The sequence below is a fragment of the Cylas formicarius genome, unplaced genomic scaffold, assembly GCF_029955315.1.
Source record: "Cylas formicarius isolate icCylForm1 unplaced genomic scaffold, icCylForm1.1 PGA_scaffold_7__23_contigs__length_41026272, whole genome shotgun sequence".
In the NCBI taxonomy this organism is placed as follows: Eukaryota; Metazoa; Arthropoda; class Insecta; order Coleoptera; family Brentidae; genus Cylas; species Cylas formicarius.
In genome coordinates this window covers 10,531,095-10,553,808 of record NW_026844352.1, presented here as the reverse complement: position 1 = coordinate 10,553,808, position 22,714 = coordinate 10,531,095, and the positions used below count along the sequence as shown (strand labels likewise).

At 33.1% G+C, this 22,714-nt stretch overlaps 2 protein-coding genes and 1 long non-coding RNA gene across 4 annotated transcripts in view; 2 read left to right on the top strand and 1 right to left on the bottom strand.

Annotated features, from left to right (window-relative positions):
• Nucleotides 1–3,917, top strand: part of LOC132705463 (signal-induced proliferation-associated 1-like protein 1) — a 63,313-nt gene extending 59,396 nt beyond the window's left edge. The window contains exon 15 of the mRNA XM_060676050.1: nt 2,815–3,917. Within this exon, the coding sequence (XP_060532033.1) occupies nt 2,815–3,004 (190 nt within the window). The 3' untranslated portion in view covers nt 3,005–3,917. The remainder of the gene's footprint in view (nt 1–2,814) is intronic.
• Nucleotides 3,918–5,057: 1,140 nt separating this feature from the next.
• On the top strand, nt 5,058–22,440 carry LOC132705464 (galectin-8-like). 2 transcript variants are annotated; one of them, XM_060676051.1, is made up of 8 exons: nt 5,245–5,381; nt 6,264–6,490; nt 6,949–7,064; nt 11,126–11,203; nt 12,251–12,453; nt 13,534–13,664; nt 21,782–21,947; nt 22,010–22,440. In XM_060676051.1, exons 2-8 carry the CDS (start codon nt 6,347–6,349, stop codon nt 22,318–22,320), a joined length of 1,149 nt encoding a protein of 382 aa, XP_060532034.1. In that variant the 5' UTR covers nt 5,245–5,381; nt 6,264–6,346; the 3' UTR covers nt 22,321–22,440. The 2 variants fall into 2 exon arrangements, with proteins under 2 accessions (XP_060532035.1, XP_060532034.1); XM_060676052.1 differs by lacking the exon at nt 6,264–6,490 and having other exon boundaries at nt 5,058–5,381.
• On the bottom strand, nt 5,287–6,720 carry LOC132705466 (uncharacterized). Its single transcript, XR_009619437.1, has 2 exons — nt 6,627–6,720; nt 5,287–6,015 (listed from the first exon to the last, which is right to left on the bottom strand). It is a non-coding gene; the product is annotated as an uncharacterized LOC132705466 (long non-coding RNA).
• Nucleotides 22,441–22,714: the final 274 nt, after the last annotated feature.

Genomic DNA, 22,714 nt, shown 5'->3' with positions numbered 1-22,714 from the left:
GTTCGAATATTCATAACAAAAGTTATTCTACATCAAAATAATCACTATTGTCACTCATCCCCCACATTAATAATTCATTCTGACACTAGTCGACTTCTGTAAACATTTTCTTCTTTGATGACATGTCCTGCACATTTTTCCCAACTAGAAGCAGATATTTTTTCTACTTCACTTCCAATTAATTTTATTGCCCCAGAACTAGATTTCGGGAAGGTATTGTTTCTTCTTAAACTGGGTTTTAGCTGTCCCTATATCAGTTTCATCGAATTAAAATTGCAGTGACATGGTGACATTATACTTCAAACGTTCCCGTCTTAAGAACTTCCAATAACTGCTTCTTTGTGTAGGAATTTTCAAATATAAAGAATATGTCCCTACTCAGTCTGCACGGCACAGTTCTTGCCGGCTAACATGTTAACTACGGCCCTGGCCTGTGATAGACGTGTTAAAAGGAATGGTCCCTTCCGCTTTACAACAGGTGGGTCTCAACCTCGTTCCGAAGTCAAAACCATAAAAGGATGTAAAAACGGTATGATTTGGAGAGCTCTATCGGTACATCGACATATCGTTTTGGCCGATTACGCAGGTCTACAAAATTAAGTTTTTTGACAGATGGATTTTGGTATGCTGATTTTAAAAATTCTAAGCATTTGTATCGCGTATGGTTCTTTTTGCAAATATTAAAGAAAAAAAAGATATTTCTAAATTAATTTATTTTTTGATTCCATAAAAAAGTGGCGTCCTAATTAAAAAAATTGAAAAAAAAAACTATACTCACACTTTTTTGAGTGAGATCTTCGCTTTTTTGCCAAAAAGCTGCGTTGTCCGGACATTCGGCTGTGTGTTGTTAAGGGCATATCCCGTTTTAACATCTAGCAGTAGTCCGCCATCATCGTTAGGATCCATCTGCCTTGGTACCGCCGTTCCATTTCCTTAATGTCCTGGTGAAACCTCCCTCCCTGCTCTTCGTTAACTGCTCCAACTTTTTCAGGGAAATAGTTCAAATGTGAAAATAGGAAATGCACTTTCAAACTCATTGAACAATACTTTCGTAGCTTTCGTCCTTAGAGTTGCCAAGAAACTTATCTTTTACTTCTTTAAATGAAACTCAGGCGTTTCTCTCGACATGGGTCATTGTGTTTTAAACATTACACGCACAAAAAAAAAAACAATCATCACTGTGATTCCCAGGTCCTCGCCATACCATAGGAACACCAAAGCTTATACATTTCCCCGTACCTTTTTGCCAGTTTCTTAATGCTTCAACGCAAACGGAACAAACAGTATAAGCAGGCCAAGACTTATCTTGGTCGCCAATTTTTACATCAAAATAACATACATTTTTCACAAAAGAAGTTTTACTACGACATATGTACCACAATTATTTGGATCATTCACACAATGTCTTCTTTCAATATTTATACAACAGCCGCGAACACAGTAGCACGATGACCAATACAACCCAACTATATACAGGTTACAACGCTGTATTGACGCTTCTAACAAATAAACTAGTCAGCTTTCAAACATCAAAAGCACTGTAGACCCGTGTTATCCGTAAATCATCATTAAAATAATTACCAATATATCGGGAAAAAAAATTGTCTCGTTTCAGTTCATAAATAAAACTATTAAAAAAATCAAAATCTTTAAGTTTGAAGTGTTCTTATATCTTCTTTTTCCTCCCAAGCGATGTTGCACACCTCACTCATCAATCTGCAATTTTTCAAAATGTTTCCAAAAGAGGCTCCTTTTACGTTTGCTATAATTTTTATGTTTTTTGCCTTTTTCACTTCCTTATTAGTTTTAGTACGCTCCAATCGTTAATTTTTTACTAACGCCTTTTCTGCTTCCATTCGACAGTCTATTTGAACACGCCAAACATTTAAATATAAAATAAAAAAATCGCAGAGCTTTCCTAAAAAGGGACCCTATTTCTGATAACGGTATATATTGAAATATTCCGTCGCCAAAAAAGTGATAAGCATACTTTAAGGCTAAATTCTTAGAATATCGGAGTTTCAACTATTCAAAAATTTAAAGGTAACCATCATTATATGAGAATGGCTGCCAAAAATGTAATCATGTTGGGAGTTAAACTATATTAACTAGAACTCTAAGCTGGAAAAAAAGTTAATAGCAAAGTGCTGTAATTAGTATGTTTATCAATGGACTGTTTCATGAAACTATAAGAACTTTTTATAATGCATTTGTGGCAGTTCTCAATAAGTTAAAATGTAGAAACGAAAAACATACTACTTACATCATCTGGAATGGCTGAAAACTAACATTTTTTGGTATGTTTTTTTTTCTTCAACTCAACAATAATTCGAAAAATTATACATTTTAGATTGTGCCACGTACAGAAGTAAAAGGCTCTCAATAGGTTATTGAATATTTACTTTTTTAACTTTTCAACACAAAATCATTTATGTTTGCTTTGCTTAATAAGCAGTGTTTTCTCTCTTCCATGAATTGCTTTTTTCCAAACTGTCAATATTTTAGAAACTATACGTGGAAACTTAATATAAATTAATAATAAAAAAATAACTAGTATTATTTTAAAATACTAAAATTTAATTAAATCTGAGTGAACATATCCACTGGTAAATGTTTCTGAAACTCAACCCAAAACCGACTTTCTAATTTAACTGACTTTATTTGGAAGCACATATGATGTGAAAATTTTTCGTCCGCAGATAGGCAGTTCTTCTCTAATTTAATTCACCCCATAGTTTTTTTTTGCCTGTTGTTCCATCTTTTCGATATACTGTATAGGGCCCAACCAGCATCTATTAACAGAAACAATTTTAGAGTTTCATCAGCTGGTAGTCCGGATACCCAGAAGCACGTGGCGGAACTAAACAGAAAAATAATGACCCTAGAGAAAGAGAACAAACGACTGAGAGACGAAAATAAGAGGTTCCAAGAGCAAGCTCAAACGGCGGTCCAGCAACTTAGAAAATTTACAGAGTGGTTTTTTAAAAACGTCAAGAGGCAGTGAGAGATAGCTTTCTTTTTAGCTTCTTCGTCAATTTTAATTATACATTTCTCTAATGAACACCACATAGTTGGTTCTTCCGAAAAATATCTTAGTATATCAACCAAAAAATTTATTTAAATAAGTTACATATTAGAAAGCTTTAAAATTATTATTATGCATTTAGTTTGTTTTATTCATCGATATCACGTTTTGCAACTTCTGAAGTAATTTAATCGGATACTATAGTACAAACCGTCTATTTATTTTACTCATTATGGAAATATTTAAATTATTAGTATTATTAAATATGTTTAACAGTTACCAAACCTTTTCTAAATTTAAATTATTGACTAATTGTTAGCTCTAGCGGCGGCTCTTTTTTCGAAAATTGTTTTTATTTGCCCCCACCCCCCTTATCTTTTGCAAGGTCAAAATTAGTATTTTCATATCTTTAAGAAAAAAAATATTGTTTTGTTAGTATTATAACCTTTAGTTTTGTGGTCTTGGATGGGTACAATGGCCTGTGCCCTTAAAGCCCTTTTTGGGATTATTATTGTTATTTTTTGAAAAATATTTTGTTGGCTGCCTATGGGAAGCACACATGGGAGCATTGTACTCTGACAAAGCGTTATGTTGGTTAGTTAAAAAAGTTAAACTTAATTAATACTAGTTAATACTAGTTTATTCTCTTTTCAATACCAAATCATTTTATGTAATAAGCGCATAATTAATCTTAAGTATTTTCCATTCCCCTCTTACACTAGGATAGAAAATAATTATTTACTATCATTGTTATATCTTTATATTATAATATCATCTGTGACCTGTCTAGATGCCTTACAAATGGATCTATTTTATTAAAGTATTATCAATTTATGTAATTTTTTATAAAATCGTATTTGTTGTAAATAAAATCGTAACTGACAACAGAGAAGGGTGTTTTCTTCATGCCAACTTAAAAATCAAAAAATCTAGATCCAAAAATCTAAATGTGCGATTCATATTTAAATTTGGGATACAGCAAATTTTGGTGTAAAATTGTTTATGAAATTTTTGCCTAGGTGTTACCGAAGTTTCCAAATAAATAAGCAGGCAGGTGAAAAAATATTGTCATTCTTTCAGAAAGCTTGCAGAGAGATTTTAAAGATTAGACTATCCTTTTCAGAACTCATTTTTGTGAAACTTTAAGTTTCTTAAGGTACAATCTGAAAATCGTACAAAGTTTGGAAAATTCATGGGTCATTCAAAGTGGGGAATTTAGTGAGGAGGTAGAACCCTTATAAAGGTAGGCGCGATATTCGCTAAAAATATTGTTGTATCGATTAAATGGAGAGATAAAAATAACAACTTATCTTTCAAATTCATAATATCGCACAACAATCTCCAGAAGACCGATCATAAACTAAAGATCTAAACCCATGCTACAACACAATAAAACGGAAATGATTCACCAACCATATAGCTATTTTTAATATATATAGTAGCGGCAAGGCAATCCAAATTGATGCCACTAGGGCGGCTATGCTATTTTCGTAGAGATCTTTCGTTCTTGTCCGTAAATTTTCTGTTGAAAGAGCGATTTCCACATATTTAACTCGTTTTTAAAAACATTTAACGAGATTTGGCTGCCGTACACATGGCATATCTAAACTGAAAAGTGTACGAACTGCTGAACTGTCAGCGGCCATGTTGGATGTTGAACGCCGCTAGGTCTTATTGGTTGATTTTAAATGACAGATCTTTATGGTAGAAAACCCGACCTTAACCTCGCACAAATTTTTTTTATGGTAGTTTGAAAAGTTCCTGTATCATAGGCGTATGTAGTAAATAGATCAAAAGAATCTTGATTTATCAAGAAGCTTATGTGGTTTGTGTGTTATATATGAGATGTGATATATATGAGAACGCGATCGTAAGGCAACTGTAAACAAAGGCATGAACCAGCAAAAGAACTTATTTATAGACTTGAACATACGGCTCAGTGTAAATTTTATATGTTTCAAAAATAAAAATATTATATCACATCTAAATTCGTAGGCGCGCGTTGCGAGACTGGGTCAATGAAGATACCGATTGTTATTTTAACCTACCGTGTTCAGTGTTAATTACCTTGTCCTGTTAATATATGTTTGTTAGTCACGTTTAATTTGTGCATTTGCTATTCTTCGCTTTAAACGAAAAGCATGCGTGAAAAAAAAAACGCGAGTTTGTCGTATGCTGATTTGTGAATTGAATTTTAACGTATTAAGGTAAGAGGTAATTCCAAACGGCATCAAGAGTGTCAAGTGGCACCAAAATGAAAAGGGGCCGGTGTTGTGGTTCGTGTTGTTTCGTACCTAAACGGTCCAAAAATGAAACTACACACGTCGAGGAAAATTTCGTGCCGCTAGCAAACACTGTAAGTCTAATTTACTGTTGTTTAATTTGTTAACATATATGCTGCGTTCGATATTTGCATCGCAGACAAAACGGATTTTTGGTCACGTGATCACCTTCTTTGCACAGACTAATCTGTGCAAAGAATGATTAACGAATGGCGGGATTAAGTGAACAATTGATTAACCTATTTTATTTGTTCGTAGCGTTTCTGTGCCTGAATTTCTATTTTATTGTTTATCGTTCTGTCGGTACCTGAGCCAATTTTGGTCGATTTTCATTGTCATTAGAATAAAATTTGTATACTTGGTAACCCATAACTCAATTTCGAGAATTTACACAGATTAGTCTTTCTAGTGGTAAAAAAACTTGAGCAAACAGATTTATGTTGGACTGGTTTTAGCACATTACCGTGTCATTTAGATTTACCTCCCCTACTTCTAGATGTAATTAACAAAATATCTACAAAAAGATTGATACGCCTTAAATATTGTATTCCGATTTTAATAAATAATAGGTTTTGTTTATTACATGCCAATTATAATTTCTTGTCAAGGAAATTGACGCTCCATGGTCTGTGTGTGTTGTGATTTACTATAGGGGGTCGTAGGAGGAAGGGATGTACATCTTAGCTATCGCTTGACATTTGTATTATGCTAAAATAGATACATGACTACCGATGTATTTTTTTATGTTACCTAATTGTCAAAACTGCCAAACGATGAAATATTGTCTGGACACAAAAACAAGGAAAAAAAGGAAATTTTAACTGCTGAACAACAAAACAATGGTAGTTATTAGGTACCCAAAATTATTCTTGCGCGATTGATACACCAATTCCACTGGAATAGTTATGCAATCGAACAGAGGAACGAAAGAGAAAACAAACGAATTCTGGTTCCAGACATTAAGGAGCCAGCGAGGTTTTTCCGGCACCCTCATTTGCTGCGGGGTATTTTTGGCTGCGATTCATCGTTGCCCAAGTGCATGGAGTACGTGTGTGAATTAGCCTTAAACGTATTTTTTTTTACTTGTGTGGGATTATTAAAAGGCACTGAAACACGTATGGGAAATGTATTACAGGGATGTTTTACGCGTTTACTATCAAGGGTAAATGCGATAGTCCGAAAAGTGAGTAAATTATCAAGTACTGTAAAATCATGACCCAATTTTTATATTATAATCAGTGTGTAGAACTCGAAGTGGGAAAAATAATAATAATTTCCAAAATAATTAATTGACGAATAATTTTAGTTCAATTACATACCTTTAACAGGTTTAGAACGAACGTGGGCTCGTGCAGAACGATATTCTTTAAGAACAAATCGATAGCTAGGCACTGTAATCCGAGATTGTACATGGGCAAGTGTTAGGTTATAATAGTAGATATTACGTGCGTTGTAAATTTATTTCTACTTATCACAATAACACAATGTCTAATCAACAACACGTTCGTAATTTTCTGTAGTAAATCACCTTACATTTATGCATAGTATATGTCATACATAGTGTCACGGATAAATTAAGTTCCTCTAGCAATGGAAATTGCGACTGATGCACTCGATTTTGATTTCATCGATTTTGAACAGGAACAATCTTTGCAAGACACTGAGAACAGCCTTATTTATTCGGAAGACTTCAAGGATAGACTGCATGCCGGTTCGAGCATCGTTATAAGAGCAAAAGTGAAGCCGGAATGCAAAAGGTTGGTAATAACAGTTTCAGGGTTAATTACTTAAAATTGTTGGAATAGTAGATAGTTGAAATACCATAAAATCCTGAGTTTTTCCGTTTACACTTCTAATGGGTTGGGTTTTTCCATCTGTCATGTATCCATTATTTTCCCCGATGACGGCACCCACCTTTTCGTGACTCATTGCTGAATTCTCCCAATTATCATGTTATCAAATTATACAGTATTTAAATTACTAGTTGCGTTTCCGCATGAATAATTATTTATTTTCATAATTTAATATTTGGTGTACTTAGAATGAGAGAAGTTGGTTGGCGTGGCGCTCTCTAGTGACTAAAACTAATAAATCGTAGTTGTTCACATAAACCTTTGGCTTTGCGCTCTGCGAAAATTCGGAAATTGCACACACGATGGCGCCACGTACATTATATTTTAAAAAAATGAACAAAATAAAGGTTTAGAGAACCGATACCAGTTATTCCAACAGTATTTTTGATCTTTCGGGGTATCTAAAGCTGCGCTAAATTAATCGTTCCCGAGTATTATATTTGTGATTTATAATTCTTGGTACGTTTATTGGCATTTCAGCTTTAGTGTTCCAATCCTTTTATTTACATTGTGTTTCAAATTCCAATTTCAATATTGAAGTTCCCCAATTGCATTCATAAAATATTTGAATTGAATTATTAGGTTTATTAAAAGAAAATAATACTATTATAATTTATTTTATTTGTTATAATAAAGCAAACATTAGATACGGGGATTATGGCGGACGTAGAATACGATAAGTACTCACGGCTGACTGATGGAAAGCTTTAATAAAAAAGAAAATTGTCAATTTACCGGTAATGTGTTCGAAAGCGTGCTGCTATATTGTTGCTTTTGTGTGCGTCACTTCTGAGCCATTTGCCAACGAAAGGAAATTGACAATAATATATCAATCAGCGTCACTAAGCTTATTTGTCGCGAAATGGCCTATAAACCCTTTAACAGAGGATAAAACCCTCAAGATTTATTGTCTAACAGGAACAAAGTGGGAGTCGTGTCGTTTGTTCGAAATGGCTAACCCGGTTATTTTCTGCGATTACCGAGATTTGCGATTTGCGATAAGTGAAAAGAGTTCATTATTAGTGGCACGTTAATGTCAACATTACGTAATAATGAACAATGAACTGTATAAGTAGCGGTGTAATGTAAAGTTGTAAAGTTCGTTTAAAAATTTATATTAGAAATTATAAAAATAAAATTAATAAGTAAATTGGCCAAGACAAAATGCTGGAAATTATATTAGAGTTTCTGAAATGCCCACCAGGGGTATAATTTTTACCTTGAAATTTAAAACTCGTTTTCTACAAAACATTCTAATGTTAACCATAGTTACCGTGAGTACGATCTGAAAGCTGAGAATAATTTAAATCTTTTTTGTTTAATGTTGTCTCCTCTGTGTCTGCAAGCTAAGTAGTGGGGGGTTGTTCGAACAACTTAAATAAATGTCCATACCTCCCAAAAGGATTAACGCATTTTAATTAAGTTGGAGTCGTTAGAAAGGGATTTTCCAATCGACTTAAAAAAAAAATAGTAGTTGCTTCATAAGTTCCTGCATTATCGGCATCGGGCCTCTATATCTCTAGTAGCTATATGGTTTGGTCAGATAGTTTATAAAATTATTTAGTCTCTCATAATTGATTAGTGACTTAGTGGCTAAATGTAATTCTTAATAGAAAAAGTTTTTTTTTTTTCTTTTTTTTGGTTTGGATAATAATATTGAGATGCGGTTTTCTCTGCAGAAATAGAGTATACAGCGTTAAACAAAAAAATGGCTTTACTTTAAAATAGTAGTCACTTCAACCACGGTTAACTCTAGAAATTCTTTCAGAAACTCGAAAATAATTTGCAACATTGCCTTTTGGCCAATTTACTTAACTTTAAATGGTGATTTACAGTGTATGACAAGTTCGTATGGTGAAGGAAACAGGAACGTTCTGAAAATTTGACCGTTTACATAAACGAGGCCCATCCATTCTTCAATTTCTGATTGTTTTTGTATAGTACTTCCCTATTCTTTACCGATTGTCGAGAAATTAATAATTTTCCTAACTTTTAACATAGTTTCAATTAAATCTTTATTATAGCCATATTTGAATGCGCACAGAGCTGAAATTTTGTCTAAAGTTTACGAAGATCTCACTTAATAGCTTTAGGTTGTTCATTCTGTAATATACAGACGCTCTCAAAACGTGTGAATATAACTGTGGAAACAAAAATAATGATTTTTTTCCAAATGAAAAATCCTATAATGCATATTTTATCAATTCGAAATAAAAGTAAGTTTTTGTAAAAATTGGCATATTTGCCTTAGGTAGCCATAAAATTGTCAATCAATTCGATTAAACATTATTATTATTAATACCTATATTGTGAAAGTGTCCAACAATAATAATAATAATAATTTAGGTTTCTTTATCATTAGTCGAAGGGGATGAAGAAATAAACACAAATACTTTGTGGCAAATTAAACAAAACAATATTTTCTCTTATTTGCACTGCACCTCGTACAACAACTTCGTCGGAACTTCGTATATGGACAATAATAATTATTCTATGATCGGTCTTTCGTCTTTTTAAAGAAAAAGAGTAAGCGACAGGGCTTTCCGCGTTACCCACGTCTTTTTCGTCTAACTAATACCTAATGCCCGTGGTCAAGCGTCGTGACCTACTTTTTTTTCGTCGCCAGGCATCAAAAACTAGTCCCGAACTCCAGGCAAAACGCCTTCCTTTTCATTTCGGCTCGCGTCCTTTTAAAGAAATAGTGTAAACATAGCATTCTATAATGCCATGTAGAAATAAGTAACAAAGAAATATCGTGCCGGCGAAAACTAAAAAAATGGATATTATATTTTATCTACAATAATAAGTTTTATTGTCTAACAGATATAACATCCAACGACAAGACAATTATTTTCCTAGACATCCAGGTCAAATGAAAATTCCGAATACCGCCAATGTATCAATAAACAATAGTAAAAACCAATCCAACCAAAACCAACCATATAAAAAATATATAAAAAAATCAAAACTCAAAAGAAATAACGGTATCTACAACCTGAACGTAAAAATTCATCTTTTATTGCAAAAGTAAACTGAGTCGGTATTAGATCATCTATATCTACATCTATATCACTACAAATACAATTAAACATATCCATCGTTTGAAAGAATGGACTTCTAACTAAAAAGTTTGTGAATGGAGTTGGAAAGTGGAATATTGGAATATAGTGTGTTTTGAGTGCCCGCGAAGAAACGTGAAAACCGATCTGCGATAAGATTTCAGAGCAAGAGATCTACATAATTTAAATAAAAATTGGACTGACCCATAGTTCCGATGATTAATTAAGTCCGCTACTTGGAATCGCCTTAAGAGAACACTATGATTAAAAAATATACCATCACACTTAAATGCTAGAAATTTTAAAAATTTTCTTTGAACTTTTTCTAACTGAATAATATATTTGTAGTAGTGTATTAGAGTGCCTTTAGTGCCTGTTCGCTTGTAAACTCCTAGCATTCCGAAATGTGAATCCCAACATTTTCAACGCATTATTATTGAAAGCTAAGTGTCAAATAAAACTCCCAAATCTTTGGAGACATCACTTCGTTTTAATTTCATATTGCCTAGAAAATAATCAAATGCAATACAAATGTTCGAAAAACTATCAGGAAAACATATTTTAATATTCAATGGCAATCTGTTGAGTTTATACCAAGAGTCAACAATTTGAAGATCCCTCTGAAGAACATGACAGTCAAAAACTTCGTAATAGAGGGAAATATTTATCGAAATCTCGATGAATACGTTTGTTTTTCACCGACAATGTGGATAATGCAGAAAGTTCAATGAAATATAGGCTAATTTAGAATCAATGAATGAGAAAATAATTTCGAATAATTATTTGCGTCATTTAAAAATGTATTTGCTGCGTCTCAGTCTCTATCAGTATGCTGAATATTATTGAATGGAATTTTATTTATATATATTTTTATATAATATTTTATTATTTGTTTTAAATTTGCAGGTTTATAGTGAATCTAATGTTGGTGACAGCGTCAAAGTGTGACATCGGATTTCATTTCAACCCCAGATTAGCTTTAAGGTAATAAACTGGGTAATAAACATGGCGAGATTTTGCTAAAGTAAGAATTTATGCAATATTTTAATATATATAAAAGTTAACTGAAATATGTAATTTCAACTTGATGTGTTGCCTTCATATACAGAATATTTCAAATTTTAATGCAAAGATTTGTCAGGCCTTCCATATAAACTTATTGTTTTCGATATCAAAGTTTTTGGGAAAAAAACGGTTTATTAATCTCAAAAATTTTTGTCAAAATTTGGCGTACTTATTTGTCATCAAAAGGGTCTTTACTTTGTGCAATTCAAATTAAATTGTATTCATTTCATATAGGTAAAATCAATAAATAAAAAAAAATTGCGTAGGTCGAATCATGGTTGAAGATTTTGCAATTTTTTGGATTAAGCAGTCGAAAATAAACCTTTTTATTTTTTATGTTTTTAGTGTCTGGCTATATTTGCGTTTTCATGCAAAAATTGAATAAATAAATTGTCTTTTTTATTGTCTAATTTACAAGAAATTTACAAGGAAAACGTTGGCGTACTATGATTCAATTCCCTGCTGGTTCGCTGTTAGAACAAGAAATTTACTTCTAGTTACAATGTCATATGTCCAGTTTTATGTAAATTATTTTCTTAGTTTTGTAGTAATTTTCAAAAAATCGATTTTTCGAAAGTCCAGGAGCAAGTGGGGCGACGGTTTTTAATTTTTATTGTGAAGAGGAAGTTAGATACAAAAAAATTAACAGAAAAGTTTCATTTTTGATTCCTTGATCTAAAAAAATTATTAAATCCTTAAAAAATCAGTGGCGGATATAAATAGTAATTAAATCGTCCTCTGGGACGACAATGCAATGAATAATTTCACAATAATAAAAATCTTTGACGACAAATAAGCGAATTCTGAAGTACCCTTATATTCTCACAGCCTCTTCCTAGAATATTCTGTTTCCTGTATTTAATTATTAAATTATTGATCATTTGAACAAACAAATAAGTAAATACGTAATTCATACTAACTCCAAGTTTATTATTGTTTGCGTATGGATGTCAATTGAATTTCCAGATACGTGGTGAGAAATTCTCGAATAAACAATATATGGGGAGAAGAAGAAACTACCTCCGTCGGAAAAGTAGAATTTTCGAGAAACGAACAATTTGAATTGAACATTGTGTGTACCGAGCGGGAATTTTTCGTATCCCTCGATGGCAAACACATTTGCGCTTTCGTTTACAGAATTCCACTGGAGAATATAAACAGGATACAAGGTGAGGTGTATAAATTGTGTACATATATCATATATTTTGGTGCTCGTCGAAATAAGACCTCACTTATTTTCGCCTCTTTTGAAGGTTTCGCATTGTTTGAATTTCGAAAAAGTAATGGGTCCGTTTTTTTAAATGCGTGTTTTTGGTTTATATACAATTTTTATTAGAAAGTAAAAAAGGCATCGTCTATATAATTATTATTTGTAATAGTAGTATTAAAAAAATGATTCTTTAAATAAATACAATAAAGTTTTCAAAATAAATACTAATTATCTGAGATGCTATGGTTCTATAAATATTCTAGACTCGGATTAGATATGACATTGAATTGCAGGCAATTTTCGAAAAACGTAAAAAAAAATTATTTTGTTTTTATATGTTGTTACCTTTTTATTTATATTGTACTTTGTGTGCTACTAAAATTATACTAGGCAAAAAAAAAATAGTACCGGATTTTTTTATATTTTCGTTTATAGAAAAATTGTAAACACAAATGGGGGTTGTAATATGCTCATTAAGTCTCTAATATTATTCTTTCATTCCAGGCATAACATTATCATAAAATTTGTTTGGGTATTTTATATTGAAACTTCATACTTTTTGAGATTTTCTGAACTTTAAAAGATACGTTTCGCCCAAAACTTTATTGTCCATGTCTCTCTAAATAAATGAAATAAGACAGGTTCACCAAGTTATTTGATAAATTTCGACGTCCTAATTAAATTATTTTTCTGAAGGACTAATGATTAAAAAATGATTACAAGTTTACGGGATTCTGCATATTTTACAAAATGCAAGTGTAAATTAAATTAAATTTTAAATTATAATACTCTATGTATTTTATTGTGATAATAAAAAGAACCACTCATTCTTAATCTGAAAATATTATAACATTGAAGAGTTTTGGAGTTAAAAACAAAACACTAGTTTAAGCAAATATGACTGTTTCTCTGTTCCAAACAATAATGCAGCCGACAAGTGAAACACAACGTATATGCAATGAGGGCGTTATATTTTTAGTATTGTACGGCCTTATGTTGTGCTTTTAGGGCCTCATATTACGAGTTGTTTTGTTTTTAGTGGAGGGCCCGGTCGACGTTAACGAAATCGAATATAAACAAGTCGAAGTTTACCCGGAACCTTCCCCTCACATCGTTCCTTTTAGTGTTCCCACGGGGAGCTGCGATAATACAGTGGCAGATCAACAACTGGTAATGGCCATTTACGTTTTTAAAGTTTTGGTAAAATCGGTTTTATCGGGGGGTATAAAACGTAACGGCAGTTTGCGCGGTCGTATATTTTAAAAGTTTGCGAAATTTATCTGGGCTAATGACATTGTTTATGCCAGAAAATGTCGGACGCGAGGCCAATCGGGAATAGTCGGTGTTCTAGGTAGTTTCGGGGATTTAAACGGCGATTTATACTGCGTTTTGTTTACACCCCACCCCCCTGCCGGACTTTTTTTATTGTCCTTCGAATTGTCCAAATCGAATTAAACCCGATAATAACTATAACTATAAATATATAGTCTATTTCAGAAAGGTGCAGAGTGATAAAACATTATTAGGTATGCAAAGGGCTACAACGATCCAACGAATACTCAAGTTACTTTCATTGTTTGGCAATGATTTCATTGTAAAATTATGTCTTTATATCTAGTGCAAGTTGTAATGACTTTAGACTTTATTGGTCATTAAATACATTATAAGAACAACAAATGCAAAGTCAGAACTGTGAATGATAATGAATTAACGCAAGGTCAAACAGATATTCCAATAACAATTCCAATTTATACTGTTTAGACATTTATGACGCAACACGGATATATTCATCTGCAGAGTAGATTGCATTCTGCAATAGAAATTGTTTTATTTTACAGACTTCAGTATATTATAGGTCCTTAACAACAGTTGGTAGAACATTGTAATAATTAATCTGAAATTTACTTAACTTGGATGAGCGCAGTCTAGAATGACTCTGGACCATTCAGATCCCCAGTTGTAGAGATTGTGGCGATCACAGTGCTTAGGTATATCGTTCTTTAGCTCGACTGACTATATAGTAAATAAATAGTGATGTCAAGGTCAAAATATTAACCTTTAAGAAGAACGGTCGATAGTGGTCACGAGGTTTTGCATTCTCAATCACACGTATCGATCTTTTTTGCATAAGGAAAGCCATGCACGGAACCACTAAGTCGGGATGCAACAATATGAAATAAGCAAGTGGGGACATGACAGGAATGAGTTTGCAACCAAGGCGTTCAATGTAATCTTTCCAAGGAAGTCTACACGAAAATCAGATGGTTCGATTTAGTTTCGTTTACGCTGTAAGGAGTTGGAGCTGAACCATCCAAGCGCTCTAGTCTTTTTGATCACACTATCATCCCGAAATGCATAGTTCTACATAGTATGTGGGAAGGCAAATCGTTGATATAGACTATCAACAGCAAGGATCCAGGGATCGGGTCCTGAGGCACTCCAGACGATACCGGCAAGCTAGAACTACTGAATCTTCCATTCACATCGGAGCGGCATGTCCCTGATGCCATACCACTCGAGTTTCTGCATCAGCACTCCATGATCCACACAATCACAATCTTTGTGAGGTCGCAAAAGGTGGCCTTTGCCACCTCACCAGCGCCAAAGCTCTCGACAATGCTCCCAACAAGACTCAGCATAGCGCGCCTGGTGGACATTACACTCCTAAAACCCAACTGTTCACGGTGCAATAGTTTGTGCCTGTCAAACTGGTTCAGTAAACGATCTCTTAAATTTTTCTCGACGATCTTACCAATTATAGAGATGATTGCAATAGCAATAACATTTGATTAATTAGATGAGCTACGGGGTTAGTTAAAAAAAAATTGCGGTATGTTTAAGAATTTTCGATTTTCGGTTGTAAACGTCTGTAGAACTAGAATTACTCAAATGTTCTAGGTTAACTCACTAGAAACCGGATCCAGCAAAAACTACCCCGTTAGGCTCGATAACCTTCTCATATAGAGCATCGGATCATTTTCTTTTATTTCCGTAGTGGCAAACGGTTTAACAGGATTTTCTTGCCACTTAATAAGTTTTCAGCAGCTCCAACCAATATTGTCAGAGTTGTTAACAAACTGACCATAAGCTGCAGCTTTTGTCTACTGAACTTTTTGCAGCGTTTATTTAAATTTTTATACTCCTGCCAATGATCCGAACTACCCGAAGCTTTGGCCGTCGCCTTTACGTGTAAGGGCTCATCATACAGGCACCTTAGATCGTTGTTGCACCAGTAAATTAGTCTCGAACTTGTCGATTTAACTTGTTTTGTTTTAATGATATGGTGACTTACATTACTTGTTAGAAAATTTAACAAATATTCTACCGTATCAGATCGGCTTACTGTCAAGGAAGGACCACTTGCTGACACGGTCTTAATTACCTACGCGTATGGCCAACACCGAAATTGAGCGGAACCAGGCGAAATTTTCTATTTTATTACTCTACATTTGCCTGAAATAGTTTACAGGCGTTTGGCAATTCATGTAATCGTAAAAAGTAAAATATTACGGGGTCAATTTGCTCGTTTAACGAGCAAGACCAAAATGAATCCAAATTCTAGAATGGGCAACATCAATGATATGCAAGGATTCTGCCATACTATAGCATCCCAACATTCATTTGTCACGGAACCAGACAAATCGCATACGTATATATATTCGTCAGTCTTTGTTTCATTATTTTTTATTAATTTCTGCCCATATGTCGCGTGATTGGAACTTCCGCTACAACCCCTTATACATTTTGCTATTTCTTAATGAAGTAGTCAATTTCAGTTCTTTCCGAACTTCAATAATTGTTTGGACAGTATGATCGACGAGACCTTGTAACGTTAATTCGACAGAAGCGTCTGTTACTAAATGACTCATCGGCGTAGCATTTCATTTTAGCTTCTCGTAATACATGATATGCTGGGTATATATTTGCGTGTCGACTTTTTGCAGCGGAAGTACGTAAGAATTTTTCGTATATCGGATAGGCTTCATTCGGAGTATATGGCACTGGGTATATTAGGGGGCTGAATAAAGCTTTTTTCATTTTAGCGGCCTTGGTCTGTGGAGAAGATAAATCTTGTAGAACTGCAGCAGCATTGCGCTTACCAGACTTATACAAACCTACACGTGTAGCAAGCATTGATTCTTCCGTTGTATTTAGCTCGACGAGAGGACTTACTTTGAAAAGTTTCTTTCTTGTTTGCTTAAGTCAGTGAAATTTTTTGAAGGTCGCCCAAGTTTCGATGGTCGAGCAATATCTGTCAAATTTTTTTCGTTATTGCATTTAGCCAATCCGACAGAAATTTGAAAAAAGTAAATATTATTTAAACAAGCACATACCTAATCGTTAATAAGTTAAGAAAGAAAGTTTTGAACCATTACTTACGCAAAGCCCAAGTTATAATTCGCGAAGTTTTATATATATTTTCTTCGATTATTTGACAGTTAATCGTTTTTATTTGAGTGACGTTAAGTAGGCTGATTATTTCAAGTTAATTGTCACATATATAGGTAAGTGAACCGGTCGAATCTTTGTGTTTCTGGACTCTAAATTACCCTAATAACACATTGTGCGTCGGTGCTAATTTATTTTTTGTCAAAAGTTATGTTTGTTAGTGGAATATTTATATTGGAGGTTTCAGAGTTAAAACGCAATAAGTCTACGCGAGACTACTTACGGCAATATATCGAAAAAAAGTCATAAGAACATTTGTATTGTATAGGTTAGAAACTAAATTTTTCAGAAAAGTCAGTATTTTATGTGTATATTTCCACATCTTTTATAAAGAGGAGTTTCTTGTTCACTTCGCCCACCCTGTTACATTGTTTTAACTGAACTGTTAATTGGTTGTCCAGACACAGCGTCACTCCAGAATAAATCAGTATATCCCAACTATCGGACGCTTAAGGAAATAGTTAAACTTAGGATAACGCGGAAAATAAGTTTTTGCCCTTGAAGATTACTTCTTGATATATATTATTTATAATTATTATTTAAAACGTGAAAATGTTTTCTTAAATAAGCGTATATTAACAACATACATAAATAAATAACAAAATTAACATTTCTGGATCAAACTTAAAGAAAATATGTGCACATATAGGTATATGAAACACACTAATTCTAATTTTTAATTGCTGTTTCGTATCAATAACAAAATTAACAAGTTATACTCTATTAATACTAATTTTTGAAAACTATAATTATGACTTATTCTTCGTTTATTATTTTTAATTGCAAAATATCATATAGATACTTTGGCCTAATTTTACCGCGTAAGTACAAAATCTATACATTTTTACGTGGTCCTGCAAATTAAATGAGCCCTTATTATATTTGCTGTTGCTTGAATATATTTAAGAAATATAATTGCCCATTTATCGGACTATCTTTTTTTCTTCAATTTGATACGAAAATATAATATTAGTTACCCCAAAAATATATAATTATATATGTTTAAAGTAGCTACTAAATAAAATAGCAAGTGTCGCTTACCGGTTTTTGCTAACGGTATTTATTTAACTTCTAGGGCGGCATACGAGCGACTAATTTAATGCAATTTTGTAGAGTTTATAATATCCGGTGTGGATCGCAGCGTTTCCAAGCCTTTGAAGAATTAACTGTACCATATTTTATTATATATTTAGTACCTCTGCTAAAATGTTCTTATAGCAATAATAATTAAAATTTTTCCGATACACGACGCATGCTCGACAGGTGGGATGTTCAATTTAAAATTTGATACAATAAATAAATATTGATAATTAATTTCTGAATAAAAAAGTGTTGCGTGTTGGTTATTTGCACCCTGTATCTATTTGTAACTTTGCGCAGGTATTTTATATTGAAATTTTTTTTACACGCGCGTACACCAACAGAATGTAAAAGGCTTTAATTTCCTGCAGCTCTTGTTTGTAATTATTTGTTCAAACGGCGGACCTATGCGTTGTCGCAATTCACGTTGTGCGTTAACTCATTTATCCAATTTAGTTAATTCCGGAATTTTGCCATTAAAGCAAATAGACGAGTGCTAAAAAAATTAATTAAAAAGCCCTCTATTTTTTCGATTCAACGTCGCTTTAATTAAAATGATTTAAAATCAAAAGCGCCAATCTATTTTTTTGCGAATCCGCGCGGAAACGATTTGGCATTACAGTCGTTGGTTTCGTACTGTGGTTTGGTTCCTATTTAGGACTAAAACCAATAATGAAATTACATTTCGTCCCAATGTTAAAATCAGCCCATTTTGCTCTAAAAAACGAGCCCTAGTTTGCAAAGTTATATGAAATGGAAATTAAGAAATGTATAACCTAATATTTTGCGCAATTTGTTAAAATAACAAAAATAAACTCCATTTTAACAGTATTTTTCCACCACTTATACTAATAATTTGTGGAAACAAATGCTTTTCTCAGCTGACAATTTTTATTGTAATTTTTTTCCCAAAGTGTGTACGACAAATATTTTATCACCCAATACTTATTCGATTCTACAGGGTGCAACACTAAAAAGTTTATATAAATGTAATACTGCAAAATTCAATAGTTGATGTATCTAATTTTCCAATCTAAATTTCCAATTAATCCTATAAGATTTCCGTGGCCAGCCATTTGTATTTGGATTTGAAAAAGGGATGCGTTTCTATTTTTTATTTTCATACATTATATATATATATATATATATATATATATATATATATATATATATATATATATATATATATATATATATATATATATATATATATATATATATATATATATATATATATATATATATATCTATGTTGCACAAAATAACTAGGGGATCGCCCTCACATGACGTGGGGGGGAGGGTCCTGTAGTGTAGGCCTCACAGAATAAAAGTTTATTAATTACCCTGATAGGATATTTATTGTCTACAAGAAGATTTCTCAATAACAGTAAGTTAGGGCGCATCAAAGAACGGTGACAGATCTTTTTAATTCGATTTTTTAAACCCAAAACAGCATTAATTTTTTGGTTCATGGGGTGGTAGGAAGAGAAGGAGATATATCTACCAGAGCTGGATACTTTACGATACCAACGACGGAATCTGCTCGTTCGGTGCCTTTCATTATTTTAGATTGGTATCGTAAAGCATCCAGCTCTGGTATCTACCAGAGAGAACGGTAACAGACCGATCTTTTTATATCGATTTTTTAAACCCCCTTTATATCCCCTTCTCTTCCTACCATCCCATGAACCAAAAAATTAATGCTGTTTTGGGTTTAAAAAATCGAATTAAAAAGATCGATCTGTCACCGTTCTTTGATACTTACTGTTATTGAGAAATCTTCTTCTAGACAATAAATATCCTATCAGGTTAATTAATAAACTTTTATTCTGCGAGGCCTACACTACAGGACCCTCCCCCCCCTCATGTGCAGGAGGATCGGCCGACCAATTTAGAAGTTAAATTTGGTAAGCTCATGTACATTAACAAATTGACGCTATCACTGGTCCGGCCCTTTCAACCTTCAAATATTAAGATCGCAAATTATAATGTTAGGACGCTCAGATTCTATTCTCAACTAAAAGACACAACGCCAATAAATAAAAAGTCCAATGTTGTTTATGGTCTTCAATGCGAATGCGAGAAACTTTACGTAGGGCAAACATCCCAAATTAAAAAAAAAAAGAATTACAGGATGTAAAAGTCACTATAAACATAAGCCCAAGATTACTAGCCTCAGTTCCCATGTGAATGACCATGACCACCAAGTGGTGTACAACAATCCTTATATTCTAGATACGGAAAAAATGGCTATAAACGTAGGTTCCTAGAAACGTGTTATATTAATCAGTGTGCCAACTGTATTAACCATAAAAGAGAACATTTACAAAAAAAAACTGAAACACCCAGATTGCTATTCAAGAAACGTCCTGTAGTGTTGGTTTAGATGTAAAATTTTGTGGGTCTGTTATCTAGCCGAATACTGAAATTATTGTCTTCAACGTGGTTAAATGTAAGTTCGATGTTAATGGTCGCTGGTGGGTTTTTTGCCTTGTATTCTTTGGTTTTGTAACGTGGTGATTCTTTGGTCTATCAAGTTTTCTTTATATGTGCCTGACCATTTTCCCAACTGTCAAGATGTCTGTTTTTGTTTTTAAATGCCGTTGGCGGATTATCTCCGGCAGAATCGAATTGGGTTGCATTTTTGTTGTGTCTTTGTCGGTTCCAGTTATTTTACTTATTAATTAATGACTAGTTGTCTAGGCATAAGTTTCCTTTGTTTTACTATTTTAATCTGTGCAGCCTATACTAATGGCTAACACGTGGTTCTCTGTGTGTGCAATGAGTACTGTGCCTCCTCTGCTGTTAGAGTTTAATTGATGTATGTATTGACGAGCCCAGTGTGTTTTTCTTGTTTTTGTAATAGAGTGTTTTCCTTTTACATTTTAGTGTCCTGAGGAAGCCTGAATACTTGGGCGAAAGCTTGACTTAACAATAAAAAGCCACTATTCAATGAGCATTTACATCTTTTATTGCTCCCTCTATATTAGTCAATATGGGGCGATTCCATAGTTAGTAGCCCGTTAGTCCTTACACTTTATATACATATATAATAGCTGACAAAAAATGCGTTCTATAAATAGCAAAGGTGGGTGCTACTTCCTCCGTTACATAAAACCTAAAAAATATACATTTGAGTAAATGTATATTGCCAGGATACCACCTTGTATTGTATTATGTACGGATGCCAACAGAGACGCCAGATAAATATATATATATATATATATATATATATATATATATATATATATATATATATATATATATATATATATATATATATATATATATATATATATATATATATATATATATATATATATATATATATATATATATATATATATGTATATATATATATATATATATATATATATATATATATATATATATATATATATATATATATATATATATATATATATATATATATATATATATATATATATATATATATATATATATATATATATATATACTCGAAATAATTTTTGTGTTTTATATATTTTTGAAATATTTACGGGGTATTCTATGAAAAACACAAGTTCTGTTTGATATAATGAAATTTGTGATTGCGTAAGTGTCTAAAAACACGTGTTTAGTGATCACCCTGTATCTAGCTATGAAATTTCTGGTTGTGCGCTCTTTCAAGTTGCACCAAGTTGCAATGCTGTAAAATCATCAAAAGGGGACATACTAAGTTACCCTCTCTTTGAGACACCCGTTATATATTTTCTTTCGCCTTTCTTTCATTTCAGGAAATACCGATAACGGCCAATCTGGATCTCGGTTTCAAGTGCGGCTGGCAGCTGGAAATTTCCGGAAGAGTTAAAATCCTGCCGTCTTCGTTTTATATTAATCTACAGGAGGGACGACATTTATGGCCGCATCCCGTAATCCCGTTGCATTTAAACCCTCGATTTTGTAAGTGCGAACGTTTGCGGGTAGGCGGCGGGTTTGCGACGTGCGTTTTCTTTTTTATCCAGATACTTCTTACGGAAACCATTTGTTTGTGCGGAACAGCTGGACGAACGGAGATTGGGGCGCCGAGGAGCGGACTCCGGGTTTCCAGTTTACTCCTGGGTCCCCGTTTAATGTGGCAATAAGGAAAATGGACGATCATTTTTCCGTATGGGTGGACGGCAACCTGGCTGGCGAATTTAACTTTCGAACCCCAGTCGACAATATCGATACCGTTTTTATACACGGCGACGTTCAAGTGTTCAGCGTTTACTTAAAGGACCACGTGGACGATAAATACTTTTCGAAGAGTAGAGAGAAGATACATTGTTTGTAACTACAAAATATTTGTCAATGTTCACGCTTTATTCTTCCGGAGATGCTTTTACCGATGTACAATAATTATCGTTTTTAAGCCAATAAACACAGCTATAATAGTAGTGTAGTGTATTTAATCTACAAGAGTGGAGTGGCAATAGTAGTTATAATATTAAGTGAAATTTATTATTTAAAATAAATGAATACCAAATGAAATAGGGAAACAGAATTAAAAAAGAAGAAAAAAATAATACTAGAAAATAGTAGAAACAAAAGAAAAATTGACGGTGATGAGGTGTAATTTTTACACTTAACCCGAAGAAACTTATAAAAATCAGTGGCTATAATTATCGTAAGGTTAACTATAACTGGAATATAGAAAAAAATAGAAAACAATTTTTTACTGAGGAAAG